At 37.4% G+C, this 23,692-nt stretch overlaps 1 protein-coding gene across 1 annotated transcript in view; it reads right to left on the bottom strand.

The window, feature by feature from the left end:
• The window catches only part of LOC108512006 (histone demethylase UTY-like), a 60,209-nt gene that overhangs the window by 21,472 nt on the left and 15,045 nt on the right, over positions 1-23,692 (bottom strand). Inside the window, exon 3 of the mRNA XM_017847061.1 lies at positions 12,633-12,682. Within this exon, the coding sequence (XP_017702550.1) occupies positions 12,633-12,682 (50 nt within the window). The remainder of the gene's footprint in view (positions 1-12,632; positions 12,683-23,692) is intronic.

Genomic DNA, 23,692 nt, shown 5'->3' with positions numbered 1-23,692 from the left:
TTAAAAAAAAAAAAAAAAGGCTTGCATCTGTTGTCCTAAAGTTAAATATTTAGGTTTTATAATAAGCAAAGGACAAAGGGAGCTTGGTGAGCAGAAAGAGGCCGTGTGTACACTCCCTACTCACACCACAGGGCGCCAAATCAGGATTCTTAGGTGCAGCGGGGTTCTGCTGCATTTGGATCCCAAATTTCTCACTTTTAGTTAAGCCTCTATATGAAGCTACAAAGTGGGATAAGAAAGAGTCCCTCCTCTGGGAGACAGAGCAAGCAAAGGAGTTTAAAAAATTCAAAAAAGCCTTAACACAGGTTCCAGCTTTAGGCATCCCAAATCAGACTAAACCTTTCTTCCTGTACGTGGATGAAAAGAAAAGAGACAGCAGTAGGAGTTTCAACACAAATGCTAGGATCATGGCATAGACCTGTGGCCTATTTATCTAAACAAGTAGACACAGTGGCATTAGGCTGGCCACACTGCTTTAAAGCAGCAGTGGCAACTCTCTTGCTGGCCCAGGGGACTGGCAAATTAACGCTAGGACAGAAGTTAACCATTCAGGTGTCACACACTGTAATAACCCTGTTAGACCAGAGGGGGCATCACTGGCTGTCTAATCCAAGAATGGCTAACTATCAGACTGTTACATGAAAATCCTAATATAAATGTGGAAACAGTGAATACCCTAAATCCAGCTAGTCTGTTGCCTATAGAAGAATCAAAAGAATTCCCATCACATTATTGTAAGGATGTAGTAGATCAAGTGTTTTCAAGCAGGAAAGACCTGAAAGATCATCCTTTTGAAAATTCAGACCTAGACTATTTTACAGATGGTAGCAGCTTCATTTCAGATAGAGTTTGCAGAGCTGGGTATGCGGTAGTGATAAATGATTTTAAGTCAGGTGAGGGAACAGTGGTAGAAGCACAGTCACTGACAACTGGAACCTGTGCTCCCAAAAGGCTGAGCTTATTGCTTTAACAAGAGCTTTATCACTAGCAAAAGGTAGGATAGTTAATACCTGTACTGATTCTGAATATGCTTTTGCTACACAGTGTGCTCATGGAGCCATCTAGAGAGAGGACTTCTAACAGCTGCGGGAAAAGAAATAAAAAAATAAAAAGGAGATCCTGCACCTCTTAGATGCTGTTTGGGCACCTAAAAAGGTAGCCATTATACATTGCAAAGATCATCAAACAGATGGGTCCTATAAATCCATAGGAAATAGAAAGGCAGACAGAGAAGCAAGGTGGGCATTTATGGCAACCACACCACAGGAAGAAGAAGCTTTAATGTAAGTTACCTCTTTTCCCAAAACCATTACCTTTAGAATACAAGTAGGCTCAACCCCCTGTGAGAACCTGATGGTAGATTTTACTTAGTTACCCCATGTAAGAAGACTAAAGTATTTATCGGTCTTTATATACACCTATTATGGGTGGGTAGAAGCTTTCCCCACCCAAACTGAAATGGCCCAAGAAGCAACATGGGCATTACTAGCACATATTATCCCCAGGTTTGGGGTGCCTTTGACTATCGGGTCAGATAATGGCCCAGCATTTGTGGCTGAAGTTGTTCAAAACTTATCCCAATTACTAAAAACAAGATGGAAGCTGCACACTGCATACCATCCCCAAAGTTCAGGAAAAGTCGAAAGGATGAACCGGACAATAAAGCAACTGTTAAAAAAGTTCTGTCAAGAAACCCACCTAAAGTGGGATATGGCTCTGCCCATGGTTCTCCTTCAAATCAGATGCATCCCAAACAAGCAAACTGGATACTCACCCTATGAAATTCTCTTTGGAGGGCCTCCCCCTCTTATTTTCCAAATTAAAGGAGATCTCTAAGAAGTACGGGAACTAACAATGAGAAGGCAAATGCAAGCTTTAGGAACAACCATGAGAGAAGTGCAAAGCTTGGTGCAAGAAAGACTGCCAGTAGGCCTAACTAGCCTAGTTCACCCATACCAACCCAGGGTCTCTGTCTGGGTCAAAAAGTGGAAACTGTCCACATTAGGGCACATATGGGATGGGCCTTTTATAGTAATCATACTTACCCACACTGCTGTTAAGGTTGCTGAAGTTGTTCCTTGGAACCACCATAGCCAGTTAAAGCCAGTTACTGCCCAGGAAACATGGACCAGCCAGCCAGACCACGATGAACCCACCAAACTAACCCGAAGATGAGGTGCCAACAGAGACCAAACCTAGACCAGTCAACCTCAGACCCAACTGTTAACGAAAAATCGTTGAGCCCTGCTATAGTCACAAAACCAGAAGCTGACTATTCTACGCACTGCCAAAGCTTGAGGAGTGTTCAGCAGATAAGTAAAGTAGATATGGGCTGATATTTTAATACTTACTGCTATTCTAGTAATATTTGCTGTACTATTGTTATATTGCCATTGTTGCCAACCCTTGCTTTCAGAAAGGAACATAGCCTGCCTGTGCCTAGTCTGAAGATGTCACTCTCTGTTTTACTTATATTAACTATTATGTGAAACTTACAAAGCGGTGAAAATACAAATGAGTTTTCCATGTGCACCCAAACTACTGGGGTAAGGAACACACAGGTTAAAACCTTTATATATCAAACCCATTATAAGCAAACAGGCTCCCTAGGAATTTGTGTATATAACCAAATTACTTATTCAATGTGTGATGTTGGTGATAATCAGCCCTATGTCTGCTGTGACCCCAAACTTCTACCTCGAACTTGGTGTGACATTTGTGAAAGGTCTGAAAAAGGAACTCTTTATAATTCAACCTGGATACGCTCCATCAATAAACGCAGTGTGTATCTGTGTTTAGATGCCTGCTAGATAATAAGAACACTCCTTAAAACTAAAGTAATAATGGCGGCCCCAATCTGTTATGGCAATCCTTGCCCTAGAGTCATGTCAGTGTGTGTCTCTCGTGGTTGCCACATTCCTGACTCCAAAAGAGAGTTGACTGGAACCACTTGTATCCTGTACTGGATTAGAGATAACCCGCAGTCTCAAGACATACGTTTCTCCAGAAACCTCTCCACAGATTGCTGTAACTATGATAACTGTGTAACAGGAAATTCCTGTAGCCTCATTGAATTTGTTATTTCAAATCGGATTAGGCAATAGGCACTGAAGTTCCAGCTGGATACAGTGATGAAGCCACAGAAAAAGAGGCGGATCCTAAGCTAGAGAGATGAGGCATTAAATACTCCAGGGTGCAGGCCTACCAACAGCACTGTATAGTTTTATATTATCAAAAGACTCAAGCTCACAAACCTCAGCAACGATTTAAAAGTTTCAAGTCATTCAGTGAAGATATTAACCAAGTAGTTCCTGAGCCATCCTTTATCACTAAAAATCTGTGCAGTTAGTTAAGAACATAGCAGGAAATCTAGGAGTTACTTCATAGTATGTATGCAAAAGACTGACATGGAGGATAGATGGCCTTGGGAGGTAAAAGAATTGCTTCCCCAGAACAACTACACTTTAATTCTCTCTGCCACAAATGCTCCAGAATTAATCCCTACTAGCTATAGTACTTGGCTTTTAAAGGCTTCTATATAGGAAGATACTGCATACCTCGTTGGGGACTACCTATCCACACCCAGCAGGCAAATTAGCCTGTTTAGGGCAACAATACTACAATGAAACTATATGAAAAACTACGGCAGAGAGAAAATAAAACGGGTAAAAATAACTGAAGGCCATCTCATTTTAAACCATTTTCTAGGTTCTCTTCTTTAAATCACTCTTGGGATCAACCAAAAGCATAAAACATGGTAAGCATCAACATGGTAAGCACCTGCAGGCCTCTACTGGATCTGTGATCAGTGAGCCTACAGGCAGGGGCCAGAAAAACGGACAGGAGCTTGTGCATTAGGTGTTATTAAACAATCGTTTTTCCTGTTACTCTTGAAGCAAGGAGAAGCTTCAGGGTTTTCCTATTTATGATGAGCCTAGAAGTAAAAACAAAGGAGCAGCAGACTTAAAGGAAGATACAGAAATAGGGGACTGGAAAGACACAGATTGCAGAGAGAATAATAAATAATTATGGCCCAGCCACCTGGGTGCAAGATGGATTATGGGGATACTGTACTCCCATCTACATGATTAATCGCATCATTAGGTTACACGCATTATTAGAAATTATAACTAATGAAACATCTAAAGCTTTAGATTTATTGGCTGTACAATCTACACAGAATGAGAAATGCAATTTATCAAAACAGACTGCCATTAGATTATCTGCCTCTGCAGTAAATTTAACTAGACTAATTGTTGTTTAGAAATTGATGACAACAGGTAGGCAGTTATGGAAATCACTGCCACAGTGAGAAAGTTAGCTCATGTTCCAATCCAAACTTGGAAAGGTTGGACCTCAGACTATCTTTTTGGTGGATGGTTTTCATCTTTTGGAAGATTCAAGACTCTCATAGGAAGTGTAGCACTTCTATTAGGCAGCTGTCTAATACTCCCTTGTTTACTGCGTCTCCTGTTTAGGAACATACAGTTCACTACAGAAGCAGTAGTGGCTAGACACACTCCTCCCAAATAATGGCACTAAATAAATATCAGCCATTACCCACAGAAGAAAGTTCATCTCAAGAGAAGGTGGAGAATTATGAAACTAACGTAGGTTTTTTCTAAAGTAGTTTCCTTTCCCATGTCTCACCCTCTTTACCTTCTATATGGATTGTAAAACACAAATGTATAGGTATGGGATAGAAGAGTTAGGCCTTAAACATCACTTATAAAAATAACTTGTTGAAGTATAATCTGACTTCTACTTACGCACAGGCAAATGGCGCCACAGAAAATAGTTAAGTTCAGCTCCTGACTGGCTTACTCGTGCTTCTCTCTAGAGAACAGGTGAAAATTCGTGCCCCCTACGTGGATGGCTGGTTAGTCAGTGACAGGGAAGATTCCCTGAAAGATGGAAACAATCTAAAAAGACAGGGTCAGCCACAGGGAGGACAGCAAAGGCTGAGAAAAATTTAAGCCAGGGAGCCAGTCTGCTCCCACAAAGAAGGTAAGTGATGCTAAAAGCAGATACACTGGCAAAGCAACTCCCCATGCAAACAGATGAATTGCCTTTTGACAGGCCTTTGACTCTGTCCTACTATCCTAGCATCATGTGCATCATCAGGAAAAAGGTAAAAGCTTTCTAATAGTAGTTTATTTTAAAAGAAAGCTTTTAAACGGGGGAATGTGAAAGGAAAATAAAATAAAATAAACAATAAAGCCAAAAATAATAAACATAACATATGAAATAGTTAACATTAAGTACAGATTTACCTTAGAAGTTTACACATAGGTAAGAATTTAAGTAGTCCCTCCCAGCATTGCAACAATACAGCTGCAAGCTTATCTCAACCTTCAAGCTATCACCTGCCTCCAGACCCCTGCATGTTTCTGAATCTCTGTTTTCCATTACCCCCAGCCTGTCCAGGCTTCGCCGGATTGACGGCCAGATAACTAAATTGTAAGCTTTCTCCTCAGACGCCACAGGTTAAATAATTAATGCGTTTGTTCTGAACCGGTATCTGGCTCATTTTCCCACCTCAAAAGACATGTAAAGCAAGCTGCATTCTTGTCAGGTCAGTAGCCTTTTGTGGTGAGTCTGCTGGTGGCTCAGGTGCCCATTAAATAAAGTGTTCTTTGGTCTGCAAAGGCCTTTGTCTTCCTTCCGGAGTTTTACGTGACATATGACACCGGGGATCACACAGATTATAACGAAAGTCAAATTTTTGAAACACAAAAAAAGAAACACAATAAACAAAAAGCAGTGAGAAGTGAGACACAGAAAAAGCAGTGTTAAACAGGAAAATTTATACACTAAAATGTCATCTTAACGTATAAACTCAAATTATGATCTAGAGCAACTCAAGAAACCAGAAGCAAGATCAACTCAACCCAAAAATAGCAGAAAAAAAAAGAGCCACAGGATCATTAAAATGGACATAGACTAAGAAAAACTAATTACATAATGGAATATAAGACTAGTAAAAATGCATGACAGAATTGTGTATGGGTTTTTGTTGTATTAGCTCCCTAAAAAACTAATTTTTCTTGCCAGGATGGTGCCCCCTCACACCTATAATCCGCACATTGGAGCCAAGGTGGTGACCACTTGATGTCAGGAGTTGAGAGCCAGCTGGCCAAGGAAAGAATCAACACAAAAAATGCTCTTCTAAGGTTATGAAGAATCGAAAACTAGTAGTTAAACTAACCAAAAAAGTAAGGGAGACGACAGAATAAATAAAAAAAGAAAGAAAAAGGGAACACTAATAATATGGTGTCATAGAATACAAAACACTATCAGAGACTATTATAAACACTATAATCTCATAAACCGGAAAGCTAGAGAAGGATATAATTCCTGTGAACATACAACCTACCAAACGAGAGAATCAGGAGGGAGGCATCATCAGAGAGCTATTATGAACAACGTACAAAACTTAAAACTTAAAACCTAGAGAAAGGATAAATTCCTGAGAACATACAAACTGCCCAGATAGAATCAGGACAGTCATAAAACCTGAAGAACAATAAAAGTAGTGAAATCAGCAGTATTAGACAACGCTCCCAACAAAGGAAAACGCAGGACAATGGATTCATAGCCAAATGTCTGGGAAGTATGAGGCGTGTGGAAGGGAGATGGATGATAGAATCAGTTAATAGGTGAAACTACATGATTGTCGATGATAACATGTAAATGCCCTAACTGATCGGCTGGCAACTATGCAAGCAACAAAACTGCACATGAACCCCATAAATTGTAAAAAATTTAAAAAGCATTTAGTACTAACCTTCACAAACTCTTTCCAAAATTAGTCGCATTTTTCACTAATGAGCGGAACAACAGGTACCAAAAGAAGTATAAGAATACATTAAGACAACATTTGAACGAACTAATACCTAAACAATAAATCTATCACACTTCACCAAGCAATAGCAGGATAACCATTCTTCTCAGCACAAAAAAAAGGCTCTGGACGCAGGATGGTGGCTCACACCTGTAACCCACACCTGGGAGGCCAAGGCCATGGTCAGTTCACAAGGTCAGGAGATCAGACCATCTTGGCCAACACAGTCAACCCCGTCTCTACCTAAAATACAAAGAATTAGCTGGGCGTGGTGGTGCACACCTGTAGTCTCAGCTACTTGGGAAGCTGAGGCAGAAGAATCCCTTGAACCTGGGAGGCAGACACTGCAGTGAGCTGAGATCTGCCTCTGCTCTCCAGCCTGGCAACAGAGCAAGAAGACTCTGCCTCAAAAAAAAGAAAAGAAAAGAAAAGAAAAGAAAAGAAAAGAAAAGAAAAGAAAAGAAAAGGAAAAAACCCCAGCTTTTGAACAGTCCCTATGATAAGCCATAAAACAAGACTTAACAGTTTTAAAAAGTTTTTAAAATAATATATTCATACAAAGTATCTCTTGTGACAGAATATATTGAGTAATAAAACATAGAAAATTCACAAATTGTGGAAATGAAACATACGTTTGTAAATTTGTGTGTCTAAATTTCCAATGAGTCAAACAAATCAGTAAATACTTCATAAGAATTAAAAGATAAAATACATCTTCACAGAACTGATAGAAAGCAGTTACAAGAATGCTCAGAGGGCAAATTAAAGGTATAAATTCCATTGCTAAGAATTAAATCCTACAAGTAACCTGCTCTTCAAAAAAACAAAAAACAAAAAACAAAAAACAACTAAACCCAAAGCATGTTCAAAAAAAAAAAAACATAGATATAAGTAAAATTTAATAAAATATTATCATCTGCAAACACAGATATAGTTTGACTTCCTCTCTTCCTATCTGGAGGCTCTTTATGTCTTTCTCTCCCCTGACTGGTCTGGCTAGAACTTCCAGTACCATGTTGATCAGTGGTGGTGACAGGCAGGGCATCCCTGTTCTGGTTTTTTTTCAAGGGAGATGGTTTCAGCTTTTGTCCATTCGATGTGATGTTGGCTATGAGTTTATCACAATGGCTGTTATTATTTTAAGGTAGGTTCTGTCACTGCCTCCTTTGTTAAGGGTTTTTAACATAACGGAATTTTCAATTTTAACAAAAATCATTTCTGTAATCCAGGAAAGGAATTGTGGTATAAATACACACCATGGCATATACTATGCAGCCATAAAAAGGAATGAGATGATGTCCTCTCCAGAAACATGGATGGAGCAGGAGGCCATTATTCTGTTGCTGTACTAAGTGAACTAGTGCAGCAACAGAAAACCAAACACATATTACTAACAAGACACCTGAGCGTGCTTGAGGGTAGACGGCAGGAGAAGGATCAAAAAACTACCTATTAGGTACTATGCATATTACTTGGGTGACAAAATAATCTCTACACCAAACCCCTATGACACTCAACTTACCTGTATAACAAACCTGCACATGTACCCTGAGCCTGACAGTTAAAAAATAAAATAAAATACCTAGAAATTAGTGTAAATTTGTTATTTCAACTGTAACAAAATTATAATACTTATACACTGACAACTAAAAAATATTTTGATACAAATGTTAAAAGTTCCAAATAAGTAACAAGAGGGCTGGATTTAGCGGCTCACTCCTATAATCTACTTTGGAAGGTCAAGGAGGGTGGACTGCTTGAGCCCAGAAGTTCAAGAACAGCCTGGGTAAGTGTGAGATAAACAGATAAATAAATAAATACAGGATGTTCTCTGTTGATATCTTTTCAATATAAGTGTTCATGGGGCTGGGCGCGGTGGCTCAAGCCTGTAATCCCAGCACTTTGGGAGGCCGAGACGGGCGGATCACGAGGTCAGGAGATCGAGACCATCCTGGCGAACACGGTGAAACCCCGTCTCTACTAAAAATACAAAACTAGCCGGGCGAGGTGGCGGGCGCCTGTAGTCCCAGCTACTCGGGAGGCTGAGGCAGGAGAATGGTGTGAACCCGGGAGGTGGAGCTTGCAGTGAGCTGAGATCTGGCCACTGCACTCCAGTCCGGGTGACAGAGCGAGACTCCGCCTCAAAAAAAATAAATAAATAAATAAAAATAAGTGTTCATGGAATGTACCATGTAATACTGTTAAGATGACCCTACTCTTAAATTTGAACTACATATCATAATTCCTGGTGGCTTTTGGCACAAACACAAAACTAATCCTGTGGAAAATACAAGGTACCTAGAGGAGCCAAAATAACTTTGCAAAAAAGGAACCATGCTGAAAAAAATCATACTAACCAATCTGAAAACTTACTACAAGGAACACTAATTAAGACATGGTAGCACTGCAATAATGACAGGTATGTATCTAAAATAGAACTTAAGAGTCCCGAAAAAAGAAAACTAAAAAAAATTCTTTTTTTTAACTATTACACTTTAAGTTCTGGGATACATGTGCAGAACGTGCAGGTCTATTACACAGGTATACATGTGCCATGGTGGATTGCTGCACCCATCAACACATCTTCTACATTAGGTATTTCTCGTGCTGCTATCCTTCCCCTACCCAACCCGTCAGTTCCCTCACAGACCCCGGTATGTGATGTTCCCCTCCCTGTGTCCATGTGTTCTCATTGTTCAACTACCACTTATGAGTGAGAACATACGGAGTTTGGTTTTCTCTTCTTGTGTTAGCTTGCCGACAATGATGAAAACCTTTAAAATTTATGGTAAGTCTGAGGAACTGTCATAGCCTAAAGGAGCCTAAAAGAAAGACATGAGAAGTAATAATGTTATATTCACGATGGGATCCAAAAAAAAAATTAGGTAAAAACTCTGGAAATCTGAATAAAGAATGAACTTTACTTAATGCTAACACATCAAGACTGCATAATAAACTTTAACAACACATGTACCAGATTAACATAAGATGTTATCAACAGGGGATTATGTATAGGCACACTTTGGTATCTTTGAAATAATCTTGCAAAGCTAGACTTGTCAATAAAAAATAAAGTTTACTTTGAAAAAACGAAGACAATGAGTAAAAGTGATGAAAACAACCAATATACCTTAAAAGCTTAGTTAAATTCTGTGCGGAAAAAGTACAAGATCCGAAAACGGTGGATCAGAAGGTCCTCTGTTCATATACCCCATAGTAGCAATAACTTGACAATGATTCACAAGCAAAAGTGGCTTTGTGGGAGCTTTGAATTCCAAGTAGAAGACAGCAAAACTCTGAGACTAACAATTGTTTGGCAAAAGCAGGCCTGTGCCCAGGTGGCAGTTTTGCCAACAAGGTCCCCAGCTATAGTCCTATCACCCTGCAGCCTCAATCATAATAACACTGAATAGCAACGATTCAGGCACTATACCCAGGGACATAGATGCCACACTATGCCTTGGGTAATGGACTGTGAACCCCAGTCCCACAAAGACTCTGAAACTGCTCTGTAACTTGGCTACAGACCTTACTAGCCTCAGGCCAGGACAGGGTTTTGCCTAATCAGTGGTTTCCTAGTTAGGCAAAACTCTGTCCAGTATGTGCCCTTGAGGTAGGCCTACTACCCTGTCAAATTGCATATTTTAAAGCAGCACTGTAATGCAGCTCCAGCTACCAGCCATACTGACCAACATCCTAAAAGCCATCCTGTCTAAAAACCATTAGAAACACCTGCCTCAGACCCCAGTAATAGGTGTCCCAACCACAGACTCTACTATATATCCAGTAGCAGCTGCCTGACCTGGTTCCTATCAGTGATCCCAGAGGCTAATCCCAACAGCCCAGGGTCCAGAGAGGAGGTCTGTAAAGACTGGAAGAGGTATTTGCTCTTTGAATACACATACAGACAAAATGACACCAGCAAAACCAATTAATAAAGCTCCAGTGACCAAGTACCAAGTACAGTGACCAAGTACAAGTAAACTACACGGAAAAGAATTTGAAATAATCACCTTAAAGAAGCTGAATGAGATGAAACATAAGACAGATAAGTAAAAGAAATTGAGAAAACAATGAATGAATAAAATGAGAGCTTTAACAAAGAAACAAAACCATTAAAAAAAAAAACCTAGACCTGAATAAAGAACATAGTAACAAAATAGAACATTAACAGCCTCAATAGCTGACGCAAATATGAAGAAGAATCAGCAGGCTGGTATACAATAAGGTCATCTGAAATTAGCTGGCAGTTGTTTCAAGCTGGTGTCTGGAAACAAAAATGAAATTAGCCAGTTAGATGAAAAAAAAAAAAAAAAGTAAAAGTAAAGAGTGCAAATGAGACTTACAGGATATCATCAGAAAAACAAATATACTTTTTTTTACACAGAAATATATACAATTTCCTAAGGAGGAAAAAAAAGGCTGAAATTAAGAAAAATCAACAAAATAGTAGAACAGGAAGTTCCCTGCTCATATCAAAATTAACTCAAATAATCAAATACCAAAATGTAAAAGCTATAATTATAAAACTCTAAAAGGAAAATACTGATAAACATGTATGATGTTGGATTTATTTAACAGATATATTTAAATTAGTTAGTCACCAGTAAAGGCAGAAGCAACAAAAGAAAACACTGTATTTATACATTTTGATGTTTTCACTAAACATACAGTCAAAATATTTTTTTCCCATCATTTGTTGCATGGACACTTGCTTGTTTCTGCTTTGTGGCTTTTATGTACAATGCGGCAGTGAACATCTGTAGCCTTGCTTTTGTTTGAACATGTAGTTTTATTTTCTTTTATTATATACCTAGGAGTGGAATTGTTTGACAAGATAGTAACTTTGTGAAGAGCTGCTAGGTTGTTTTCTAGAGTAGTCACACCATTTAACATTCCCACCTCAGCATTTAAAGATCTGTTTCTCTACACCCTAGCCAACACCTGCTGTCTTTAAAAAATTTTTATCATCCTAGAAAATATGAAGTGGTCTGTAGTTTCGATTCTCATTGTCCTTATGACTAATGTTTGAACACCTTTTGTTTACTGGCCTTTGGATATGCTTATTTTGGACAAATGTCTATTCTGATTACTTTTCTTCCGTTATTTCTTGAGTTGCAAGAGTTTTAAAATATATGTATCTGGTTATTTGATCCTTACATGATTTGCAGATGTTTTCTTATCTTTTGAGTTGTCTTTTCAGTTTTGATAAAATTCTTTGAAGCACCGAAGACTTAAGTTTTGATGGACTCCATCAAAATTTGTCCAGAATAGGCAAATATATACAAACAGAAGGGAGAGAGACAGAAGGGTATGGTGTTTTATTTTAATATTATCAAAATGTTTCAAAATTAATTGTTGTGATGGCTGGACAACTCTATGAATACATTAACAACTACCGAATCGTACCCTTTCAATGAGTGAATTCTAAGCTATATGCATTATATGTCCATAATGTTTTACCAAAAAAAAAAATCAAAATAAATGCATATCAATATATGTTTTGTACTAAGTAGTTTTCATTTTTAATTACATTTCTTTCCCACTCAAGTAATTTATGAAAGCCAGAAATAATTTTATTTATATTAGGAATCAACACATGGCCTTTCAAAGTCTGTGACTAAAACAGGACTTTCCCTTTACCCACATTATATTATCTATGGCTAACCCTCATAGCAGTTACAACTATGAGTAATATCACGGGTTACATCCTATGACAAGATAAATGTATATTGAGTATGATTTGCCATAAAGGAAATCAAAACTGTCATTGAAAATTTGTACCAACCTTCCAGTAGTCAGACTGTAAACTGTAATATCTCTGATATGCAGATAATGCTGGAAAAGAAAACATAATTATTAGCCAAATCACATCCCATTTAAAAATCCACTGTAAGACATTAAATAGATATTTTAATATAAGCTGCTCAACATGCCCATCCATTAATAAACAATAAAAATCAAATAATCTAAATTTGATGGCTTACTAATTTAATCAGGTATATAAAACCATGATCAGATCTTACCCATGCACTCGAACAAACATAGTATCTTAGCAATTACTTGAATCAATTTGACCTCCTTCAGGGAGCAAAAGTAATGGCAATCTTCTAGAGGTATTCCCCACTATGATAAAGTTTTCTAATTTTTCTTAACATGCAATTCACTTTCTAGAAAGATAAAAATTCAGTCACCTAAGGTGCAAAATAACTCTTTGTGATGCTTCCCTTTACACAATCAGTAGACTACTATTATCTATAGTTTAAGTCCAAGTTAGGATGCCCTATGCCCTAAAACCTATCTAAAGGCAAAAAGGGTACTCAAATCATATAGAGCAGTTGTTACTGACAGGCTACAAAATGCACAAAATAAAATCGCAAAATAAAACATAAAAAATAAGTCATAAAAGCACATTAGAATTAGTGGAAACATTAACAATGACAAAACTAGGAAAACCCATCACTTTATCCATTCAACTCAGAATCTCTGAAAAACAGCTGAGCAATGATTACATTCCTGGGGATAAGCTTTTAGGATAAACTATTGTAATAAATATCATCCAAAAGTCAAAATAAATTGAAAAAAATGAAAAAGAAAAAATAAACTGAAAACAGCAGAATGCCAAAAGTGGCAGACTGAACATACTGTAATAGGCAGAGGATTCTGTCTTGAACAAACATTTTACAAATTTCAGAGATTTTATAATAAAGATGTAAACGTTAGCTGAAATGCTTTCACTGAATTTAACCACAAAAGCTAAGGTGTGGGGTAAGCCTATTGAGGAAAACTTGCTTTTTTCAAACAATTATAAAATGACAAGACAGAATTTAAAAAAAAACAAATTTAATGCTCAACAGACAGCAGCATATATAAGAATCATCTCACGATATAGGCTATATTTATATGACTAAAATATTTACTTTCAAAACAAAAAGTGCAAAGGAGTGACATCCAAAAAAGTAGCCTGAAAAGATTCGTAGACACTTTTTCAAGAAAAGCAACCTTAAAGTCTCTCTATAGCTGTCTTAAGGGCACTATTCAAATGGAGAAAATTTTACATAAGAAAATATATCAAGTTCTCAGCAAAAACAGTGAAAATCTATCTCATTTTAGCCTGAACTAATTCTTTCTCACACCATTCCTACTCTACCCCAGCTCAGTAAGATAGGACCACTAGACCCACCAAAATATAGCGTTCTCTCTTGCTCCTGTTTTAGGGCTAGGCTAACTTCTCAATAGATGTAAGCTACCAACATTTCCCCCACTCAGCTCAGTATTGCAGAAACTATATTAAAAATAAGTGGGGGCAGGCGCAGTGGCTCAGGCTGGTAATCCCAAAACTCTGAGGGGCTGAGGCAGGCAGATCACAAGATCAGGAGATGGAGACCATCCTGATTAACACAGTGAAACCCGTCTCTACTAAAAATACAAAAAATTAGCCAGGCATGATGGCACGTGCCTGTAGTCCCAGCTACTTGGGAGGTTGAGGCAGGAGAATCACTTGAATGTGGGAGGCAGAGATTGCAGTGAGCCAAGATCATGCCACTGCGCTCCAGCCTGGATGACAGAGCGAAACTCTGTCTGGAAAACAAAACAAAACCAAAAAAAAGGGCAAATGACAAGACAAGAAGCTGCTTTGCTCTCCCATGCCCACAATGGCTAACTGGAAACTCTAATCCAGGTGCAGCAGACCAGTAAAGTACTGATGCTCAACAGCCCTTGATTTAAATAACTCTGGATAGATTCCACGTAAAAGAAGCAAGCAGACTAAAGACCATAGCTCCTACCCAGTGCCTACTCCAAAAGCACAGGGATCATTTCAAGAGTAGTGGCCATTATCTCAGGCTCCAGACCTTGAAAAGCAAAGTTTCAACTCTAGTGGAAAAAGATCATGGAATGCAGTAGTTTCTCTTCTACTGTGAATTTATTCAGAAAGCATTTGGGGATGTTCAAGCCCAAGAATATCATAGAAAACATGCAGATTTTTACAGATAAGCATCTAGTAGCTTCAAAAGAGCAAGTATCTAAACTGAAGACTGGCTAGAAGTTTTACAGAGAGAAACAGGGAGAGAAAGAAATCTCCGGGGTTAGAAGTGTCCTGGGAGGTAGACCTCAAGAAGTGTTGCACGAATAAGAAATGTGGGACACTGTTCAGCATAAACACTACAAGTAACAATTATTGGGAAAAAAGGAACAGAAAAAGGAACAGAAAGCCTGAAGAATACCACAGTGGTAAATTCCCACCATGTTACAGGTTATCTTTTTCCTTTCTATCCTACTACATTTGAAACTGAGGAAGCCACCATTCTGGAAGCACCAAAAAGAATGAAGGCAGGCAGGGTGGAACTAATCTCAGTAACCAAAGGACCAAGGAAAAAGGCAATCCAGCAAGACAGAAAACTGAGAATGTAATCTGTCCACTGCAAACAGTACAGAAAAAGAGTTCCTTCAAACCACCTACTCTACACACAAAGTTCAAGTAGAAAGCACAGACATCTATCATTTATCAGGCTACCTATTACGTTAATGTGAGAGGATGCCAATAAGGGAGCAAGAAAAGAATTTATCTGATGGCCGGTAATGAGGCTCACATGTCCTCCGCTGAAAGTAGCCTAGATTTCACACTCACATGGCAGAAACAAGTTGCCTGCACATGTTAGTGGAATCAGAGCGCCCAGGTGGAAGTTAGGATTTTAACCACAGGCCAGAAATAAGGAAGCCTGGAAGAATAATGGAAACCATGTGGGAAGCCAAAACTCTCATTTCAGTTCAGCATTAACAAAAAGCCTAACTCAGTGAAGAATCTGAACTTTAACGTTCACCTGGCAGTAAGAAACAGCAATACAATTTACTGTAGATTAATATAAGATCCTAAGATCCACCAGCCAGGTGCAGTGGCTCACACCTGTAATTTCAGTACTTTCGGAGGCGGAGGTGGGTGGATCACTGAAGGTAAGGGGTTAAAGACCAGCCTGGCCAACAGAGTGAAACCCCAACTCTACTAAAACTACAAAACTTAGTGAAGTATGGTGACACATACCTGTAGTTCCAGCTACTTGAGAGGCTGAGGCATGAGAATCACTTGAACCCACAAGGCAGAGGTTGCAGTGAGCCGAGATAGCACTACTGCTGGGCAACAGAGGGAGACTCTGTCTGATAGCATAACATAAAACCTTTCAAGATCCAGTTAAAAATCATTCACCATATCCAAAAAAAAAAAAAAAGAAGAAGTAAATCACACTGAATGAAAAAGATGGGAGAAATGTTTGAATATATAACAAATTTTAAACTGGAATAAAAGTGCTTCGAAGAACAACAACAAAAAAAGGAAAAATGAGAAAGTCACAGTAAAGAAATAGAAGCTACAAAAGGCAAACCAATGTAAACTTTAGAACTTACAAATGAAATAGTCAAAATAAAGAGCTCAGCTAATAGCCTCAGTGGCACCAATGCACACAGAAACATCATTAAACTAGAATACGGAAAGACAAAAATTACTCAAGCTAAGCTAACAAGAAAAAATAAACTAAGGCAACGAAAGAATGCAGCCTCATGGATTTGTGGGTTATTAATCAGAGAACTAAGTGTCATTACACTCCACAATGAATGGAGAAAGAACGAGTTGTAAAATATACTTAAAGATTGGTATGAAATTTCTCGAAATGTGAATGAAAAAGAGATGTGGATGCTAGCCATGATAAAGCCCCTACACCCTTCAAGGGCCCTCACACTAACATAGGGGACTGCCTGGAGATCATGCAAAGGCATTGCTCCAGAGAGGGAGGTCACTTTGGGACCAATGCACTGCTAGAGCACTAAGCAACTGCAAGTAGCTAAAACAACTGTGAGGAGCAATAAACTCCAATGACTCACATTTCCCAATATTAAAACCTCCTACAAAGCTACTGTAATCAAAATAGTATAGCTAACACAAGGACAGAAATAGAGACAATGGTAGAATAGAGTTGAGAACCTGAAAATAATCTTTACATATATGATCAATTGATTTTTTCACAGAATGCTTAGTCCACTCTTGAATGGGCAGTTTAATTTTCTCAAGCAAAAGAATGAGGCTGGTCCCCCAACTCACATAATATACTAAATATAATCAATTATTTATTAAATATAAGAAGTAAAACCAAAGAAATCTGGGAGGAAATCTAAAGATTCTTCATGTTCACGAACATGGCAACAGAGAGGGCATCAAAAGCATAAGCAACAACAGATAAACTAAACTTGATCTAAATTAGAAACCTCTGTGCAAAGCTCATTGTTAATAAAATGAAATGAAAACCTATATGATGGGAGAAAATATTTGCAAATCATGTTTAATCAAGATTTATCATCGAGAATATACAAAAAACTCCTAGAACTCAGTAACAAAAAGACAAGTAGCTCAACTAAAAAATACATAAAGAATCCAAACAGACATTTATCCAAAGATGATACATAAATGGCCGATGAGCACCTGAAAAGATATTCAACAGCATTAGTCACTAGGGAAATAATGCAAATCAAACCCACTATGAGACTATCGCTTCACACTGTAATGGTTATAACAGGAGGTGTGGGGAAATAGTAAAAAACAAGTGTTGGCAAAAAACTGGAAATCTCCTCCTTTAACGGCAGGATAGTAATAATGGGTACAGCATCTGTGGAAAACAGATTTTCTTACAAAATTACTATTTTTTCAGCAATAAAATAGCAATTCCACTCCCAGCTAACTTGTCAAAAGAACTGAAGGCCGGGCACAGTGGCTCACGCCTATAATCCCAACACTTTGGGAGGCTAAGGTGGCTGGATCACCTGAGATCAGGAGTTCGAGACCAGGCCAACATGGCGAAACCCTATCTCTACCAAAAAAAAAATAAGACAAAAATTAGTTAGGTGTGCTCGTGGGTGCCAGTAAACCCAGCTACTCAGGAGGCTGAGGCAAGAGAATCGCTTGAACTCAGGAGGCAGAGGCTGCTGTGAGCCAAGATCAGGTCACTGCACTCCAGTCTAGGTAACAACAACAACAAAAAAACAGAAGTGGGGACTCAAATAGATGTCTGTATACTAATTTTCACAGCACATTCCCAACAGACAAAAGGTAGGAAAAAAAAAAAGCATTCATCCAAGATGAACAGTAAACTGTGGCATACACATACAATAAAATATTCAGTAATAAAAAGGAACAAAGTAGTGATACATGCTGCAACATGAATGAACCCTGCAAATATTCTGCTGAGTAAAAACAGCTGACACATACAATATGATTTCATTTATATGAAATATCAATAACAGGCAATCCACAGAGACAGAAGGTAGACTAGTGACTGCAAGGACCTAGCTGAAGAAAGGAAGAAAGAGTAGTGACCAATAAAATAACATTTCAACCAAAGAAATATATACATTGTAAACTGTTTTAAAGAAAACAAACAGGTCGGGCATGGTGGTTCACGTCTATAATCCTGGCACTTTTGAAGGCCAAGGTGCGCAGATCACCTGAGACCAGAAGTTTGAGACCAGCCTAGACAACATTGCAAAATCCCATCTCAACCAAAAATACAAAATTAGCCAGGAATGTTGGCAGGCACCTGTAATCTCAGCTACTCAAGAGGCTGAGGCAGGAGAATCCCCTGAACCCAGGTGGTGGAGGTTGCAGTGAGTCAGATCACATCACTTCATTCCAGCCTAGGTGTCAAAGTGACACTCTGTCTCAAAAAAAAAAAAATGAAAGAAAAGAAACAAGGATCTATGTCAATGATTTACTGTAGCATTATTCACACTAGCCAAAAGGTGGAAACAAATCAAGAGTCCACAAACACCAATGGATAAACAAAAAAGTGGTACATACATACAATGAACTATTAATAAGCCTTAAAAACAAATGAAATTCTAACACATATTATATGAATGACTAAATTAAACACATGACAGGTAAAAGAATCCAGACACAAAAGGAACAACACTTACAACTTACCACAGAAAGATATGTTCATGCAGATCAAGGTGTAATATAGGCAAACAAGGGCTGGGTGTGGTGAATAGGAATTTATAGCTGAATAGCTATAGAGTTTTGTTTGGTATGACAAAAAAAAAGTTTTGGAAGAGTGGTGATGGCTATGATGTACTTACTGCTAAAGAAATTTAACACTTAAAAGTGATTTAAATGGCAAATTGTGTTATATACATTTTAACATAAAACTTTAAAAAAAAAGAAAATCATTTTCTGGAATAAGTAAAATCTCTCTCTGGAAGGGATGTGAAAATTCAAAGATCAGAATGACTATCCATAGTCATAGACTATCACATACCTAAAGCACATGAATAATAAAATTTCAGAGTAAGGGTAAGAATAACAGATTTTCTAAATTATCATCAAAACATTTCCAATATGAAGGACATGAGATGCTGATTCACAAGGACACATAATAGACTAAAACAGGCCTATTCTAAAACATATCAATTTGAAATTTCGGAACAAAAGTTCTATATTCCCAGTTTTTAGAAAATTAGTATTTTCCTAAGTCTTCAACATCTCCAGCGCCTGTGACTGTCTAACCCAAATGACCAGGTACCTCAATAGGACAAGACTAGTCCCTTCCAAGTCGACTCTCTTGCCTTTCCCTGATTAAGATCTAGAAACATTCAAACACATCAGTAAAATTCTCTTTAGTCTTTTGCTTCAGTATTCTGTCCTGACCCCTAATAAATGGGTTCCACTGTCTATGGTTCCACATTCTCTCAGCTTCTGATGTGCTGGGTGAGGCCACCATCTGTGAGTTCCACCTAGATGACCCCTTGTGTGATGTGCCAGGCCGGCCTCTTCTAGAACCTGTGAGTAAAACAAACCCTTTAATTTCATTTGCGTCATCAAGTATAACCTCCATAGCCATAATGGAACAATCCTAGCAACCCCCAAAAGACCACTTACTCCTCTGTTTACAACATAAGGACAAAGACTTCCAGGGGTAAGGCACTGAACAACAGGTCACATGAAAAAAATTGTTATTAAAGAGCCTCAGACTCCACACTAGCAATTCCAATACCAAGAAAATGGAAAATAACCTTCAAAATTATAAAAAAAACCCATTTCCATCCTAGATTTAAATATTCAGATTATTAATTTACAGTTGCAAGGGGAAAAGAAAGATATTTCACACAAACATATATGTGAAGTCTCAAAACATTATCTCTCATGAATCTTTCCTTAAGAAGCTACTAAAGAATGTGCTCGTCCAGATAATATTATACACTGGGTGAACACAGGAGGCTCACACCTATAATCCCAGCACTCTGAGAACAAGGCAGGTATGGATTACTCAAGTTCAAGAGTTCAAGACCAGCCTTGAGTAATGAAACTCTGTCTCTAGAAAAAAACACAAAAATTAGCCAGGCATGGTGACTTGAACCTGTAGTTCCAGCTACCTGGGCAGCTGAGGTGGAAAAATGGCTTCAGCCACAAAGACAGAGGTTGCAGTGAGTCGACACTGAGCCAGTACACTACCACTTGGATGACAGAGCAAGAACCTGTCTCTAAAATATAATGAAAAATAAAAAATCATATACCAACAAAGAAGATATGTGATAAAGAAAACAGGAGAACCAGAACAAAGAAAAAAGGTTCCAAATGGCATCTATATCCCAGATAGAATTTAGGAATACAATGACTTAGGACATACACATACTCATCTACCAACATCTGCTATTCTTGTATTTCTTAATCTGAAAAATGTCCAGTTAAACTTGGTTTTGACTATTATATGTGCACACCTATTTTTTTTAAATCACCTCTATTATCCTCTTCTCACACTACAAACTAGATGACTAGAAGGCCATCTCACTCCCCATAGAAGTGTTCTAACATGACCATCATTTGAATTGTCCATTCTCTCCCTCATCTTATTTCCTCACAAATTTCTAGTACTTTGTACATATAAGAGCCTAGTCAGAGACACTAACTGTAAGAAGTATGTTGTCCTAAAGTCTGTTTCTAAAAATCAGTTTTATTTATGCTGGGGCATTCAGTTTTTCAAAGCTAAACAATATCCAATCATTCATAAGTGGTTGAAGAAAACAAAATTTCAAGGAATCTATAAACTCTATGCCTAGAACTAGCATGAATTTAGTAAGCTCTTATGATTAAAAGTCAATTTTAAAACTCAACTGCTATTTCTTATAGTACTAACAATAAACAACTAGACATAAAATTTGGCACCAAAATTTAAATATTTACATCTCAGTATAATAATATATTTAATAAAACATGCAGGATCTGTATGTTGAAACTGTCAAAACAAGAAATCAAAGCATAAAACAAATGAAAAGTCATTTCATTTATATGAATTAAAAGAATTACTATAGATAGATAAGATGAACATCCTTCCTAAAATAATTAATAAATTCAACATAATCCAAATGAACCCCCAAGGATTGGTTTGTCTATACCTGCAAAAATGTACTCCCTTGAGTGTGGGCTATTGATAGTGACTTCCTTCCAAACAATATGATATGGAAAGAAGCAAAAAGAGTAACTTTACACTAGAGAAACCTAATAAACAGTGCTTCAGCCAGTGAATAACATTAACATTGTTAAGTCATGTTGACAGTATGTATCTCTGATATGATGTGATAAAAATGTACTTTATCCTTATAACTTTTCCCCTAAAAAAAATGATAACCCTAGTTTAATCATGAGAAAAACATCACATGATTCCAGTTCAGGGACATTCTACAAAATAACTGACCAATACTCCTCAAAACTACTAGCATCATCAAAAATAAGGAAAGCCTGAGAAAGTTGCAACAGACAAGAAGATCATAAGGAGACATGACAACTAAATGAAATGAGCTATCCTAGTCAGAATTCTCAAAGAGAAAAGGGAAACGGGAAAACTTTAAAAAAATTTGAATAGAGACTTTAATGTATAAATATTGCCTCATAATACTGTGACAAATATATCTTCCTAATGGAAGAGCTAAGAGGGAAATGGAGTATATATAGAAACTCTCCAATAACTTGTAAAATATATTGTACACTTGACCATGTCTATAAAAAGTAAAAACGTTACAATCATATTGTCAACCACTGTCCTAGATAAAGGCATTAGGAGAGTACTATGGTCAGCCTCCATTTTCAACCTATAAAGTTTAAAATTTATATTCAGAATTTATGAGGAATTTATTTACCTTTTATAATTTTGAATGTCACCTCATGTACTTAAGCTTATCTACTATATTTTAAGTCATTTAAGCAAGTTCTCAAGATTCTGTCTATTCCATCAGTCGCTGGGATCTTATCATTTAAAAAATCTTAACATTTTATGTCTCCTAAATAGATTATTAAAATGAATGGCTATTAACAATCTCCTTCAATATAGTTTCTCTGTTGAATTTATCTTATCCAAAGCATTGTCCTTATTTTGAGTATTTAAGTACTGACCCATGGATAAAATTCCTAGTACTACTGTAACCCAGGCTTTCCTGAATTCTTAAACAGAGGATGGGACAAGAGTGTAAGGATCATTTATTTTGATTTCTTTATACTGCAGAATGTCTGTTTCATAATAATCGCAGTAATTGTCTAATTTATTCTTCTCTTGGTAAACCAAAATTCACGCACTCTTTAAACTAAAATTCATGTGCTTCTTGGGTCCTCATTGGCTCAAGTTGTCCTTGTCCCACTATGAAACCTTTTAATATCATCATAGGCAAGATCACTGTTTTCCTTTACCACTTACAAAAACGGTTTACCAACCATGTCAACAACAACCCCCTTAATGAATACCCAAAGCTTATGTTTTATCAATCCTTGAACCCAATTTTAGTCTTAAACAGCCTTCGAATTATTTTTAATATTTGTTTTGTATTTAAATCTATCCATTTTAGTCTGTTATAAGCTTAAATCCCTAATTTCCTTCAAAGTATTCCTAAGCACCTAAAATTGTTTCATTTAAGCCAGAGAACATCAAACTCATTTGTTAATCACAGATTAAACATACAAACATACTTCTTAAAGTATTAAAATGACTGCCAATAACCAATAATATATTTATATAAAGAAAAAAAATCAAGAGCCAATAATGATAAGTTAACTATTAAAAGAAAATTCAGAGTTCTATAATCCCTACCATATTTTATCTTTAACATAATAGAAATACGAGGAGAAAAAGTGGAGAAAGTGCCATATCATTTTTTCTTTAAACTCACAACCTTGTTCCACTTCTTTCAAATAAAAAAATGGGGTCGGGCACACTGGCTCATACCTGTAATCCCAGTACTTTGGGAGGTCAAGATGGCAGACTGCTTGAGCTCAGAAGTTCAGGACCAGTGTGGGCAATATGGCAAAACCCCATTTCTACAAATAATCAAAAATATATATATATCCTGGCATGGTGGCGCATGCCTGTAGCCCCCAATACTCAGAAGATTAATGTGGGAGGATGCTTGAGCTGGGGAAGCAGAGATAGCAGTTAGCCATTACTGTGCCACCACACTCCAGACTAGACGACAGAGCCATCCCCTGTCTCAAGAAAAAAAAAAAAAAAAATGAGGATGAGGGATGTAGTTAACAAGATATTGGTCAAAGGAAACAAAATTTCAGTGAGATAGCATAAGTTCAAGGGATCTACTATAAAACACAGTAACTATATTCATATTACATATCTTGAAAATTGCCGAGAGTAAATTTTAAATGTTAACACCAAAATAAATAGAAATTTGTTAAGTAATGCAAACGTTAGTTTGATTTAACAATGCTACAATGTACACGTTTTGAAACAAGATGTCGTACATGAGAAAGATATACAATTTTTATATATCATTTTACAAATAATTTTTTACCGGGGGAAAAACAAACTTTTT

The sequence above is a fragment of the Rhinopithecus bieti genome, unplaced genomic scaffold (genome assembly GCF_001698545.2).
Source record: "Rhinopithecus bieti isolate Rb0 unplaced genomic scaffold, ASM169854v2 scaffold_29933, whole genome shotgun sequence".
In the NCBI taxonomy this organism is placed as follows: Eukaryota; Metazoa; Chordata; class Mammalia; order Primates; family Cercopithecidae; genus Rhinopithecus; species Rhinopithecus bieti.
This window is presented reverse-complemented; position numbering and strand designations above follow the sequence as displayed.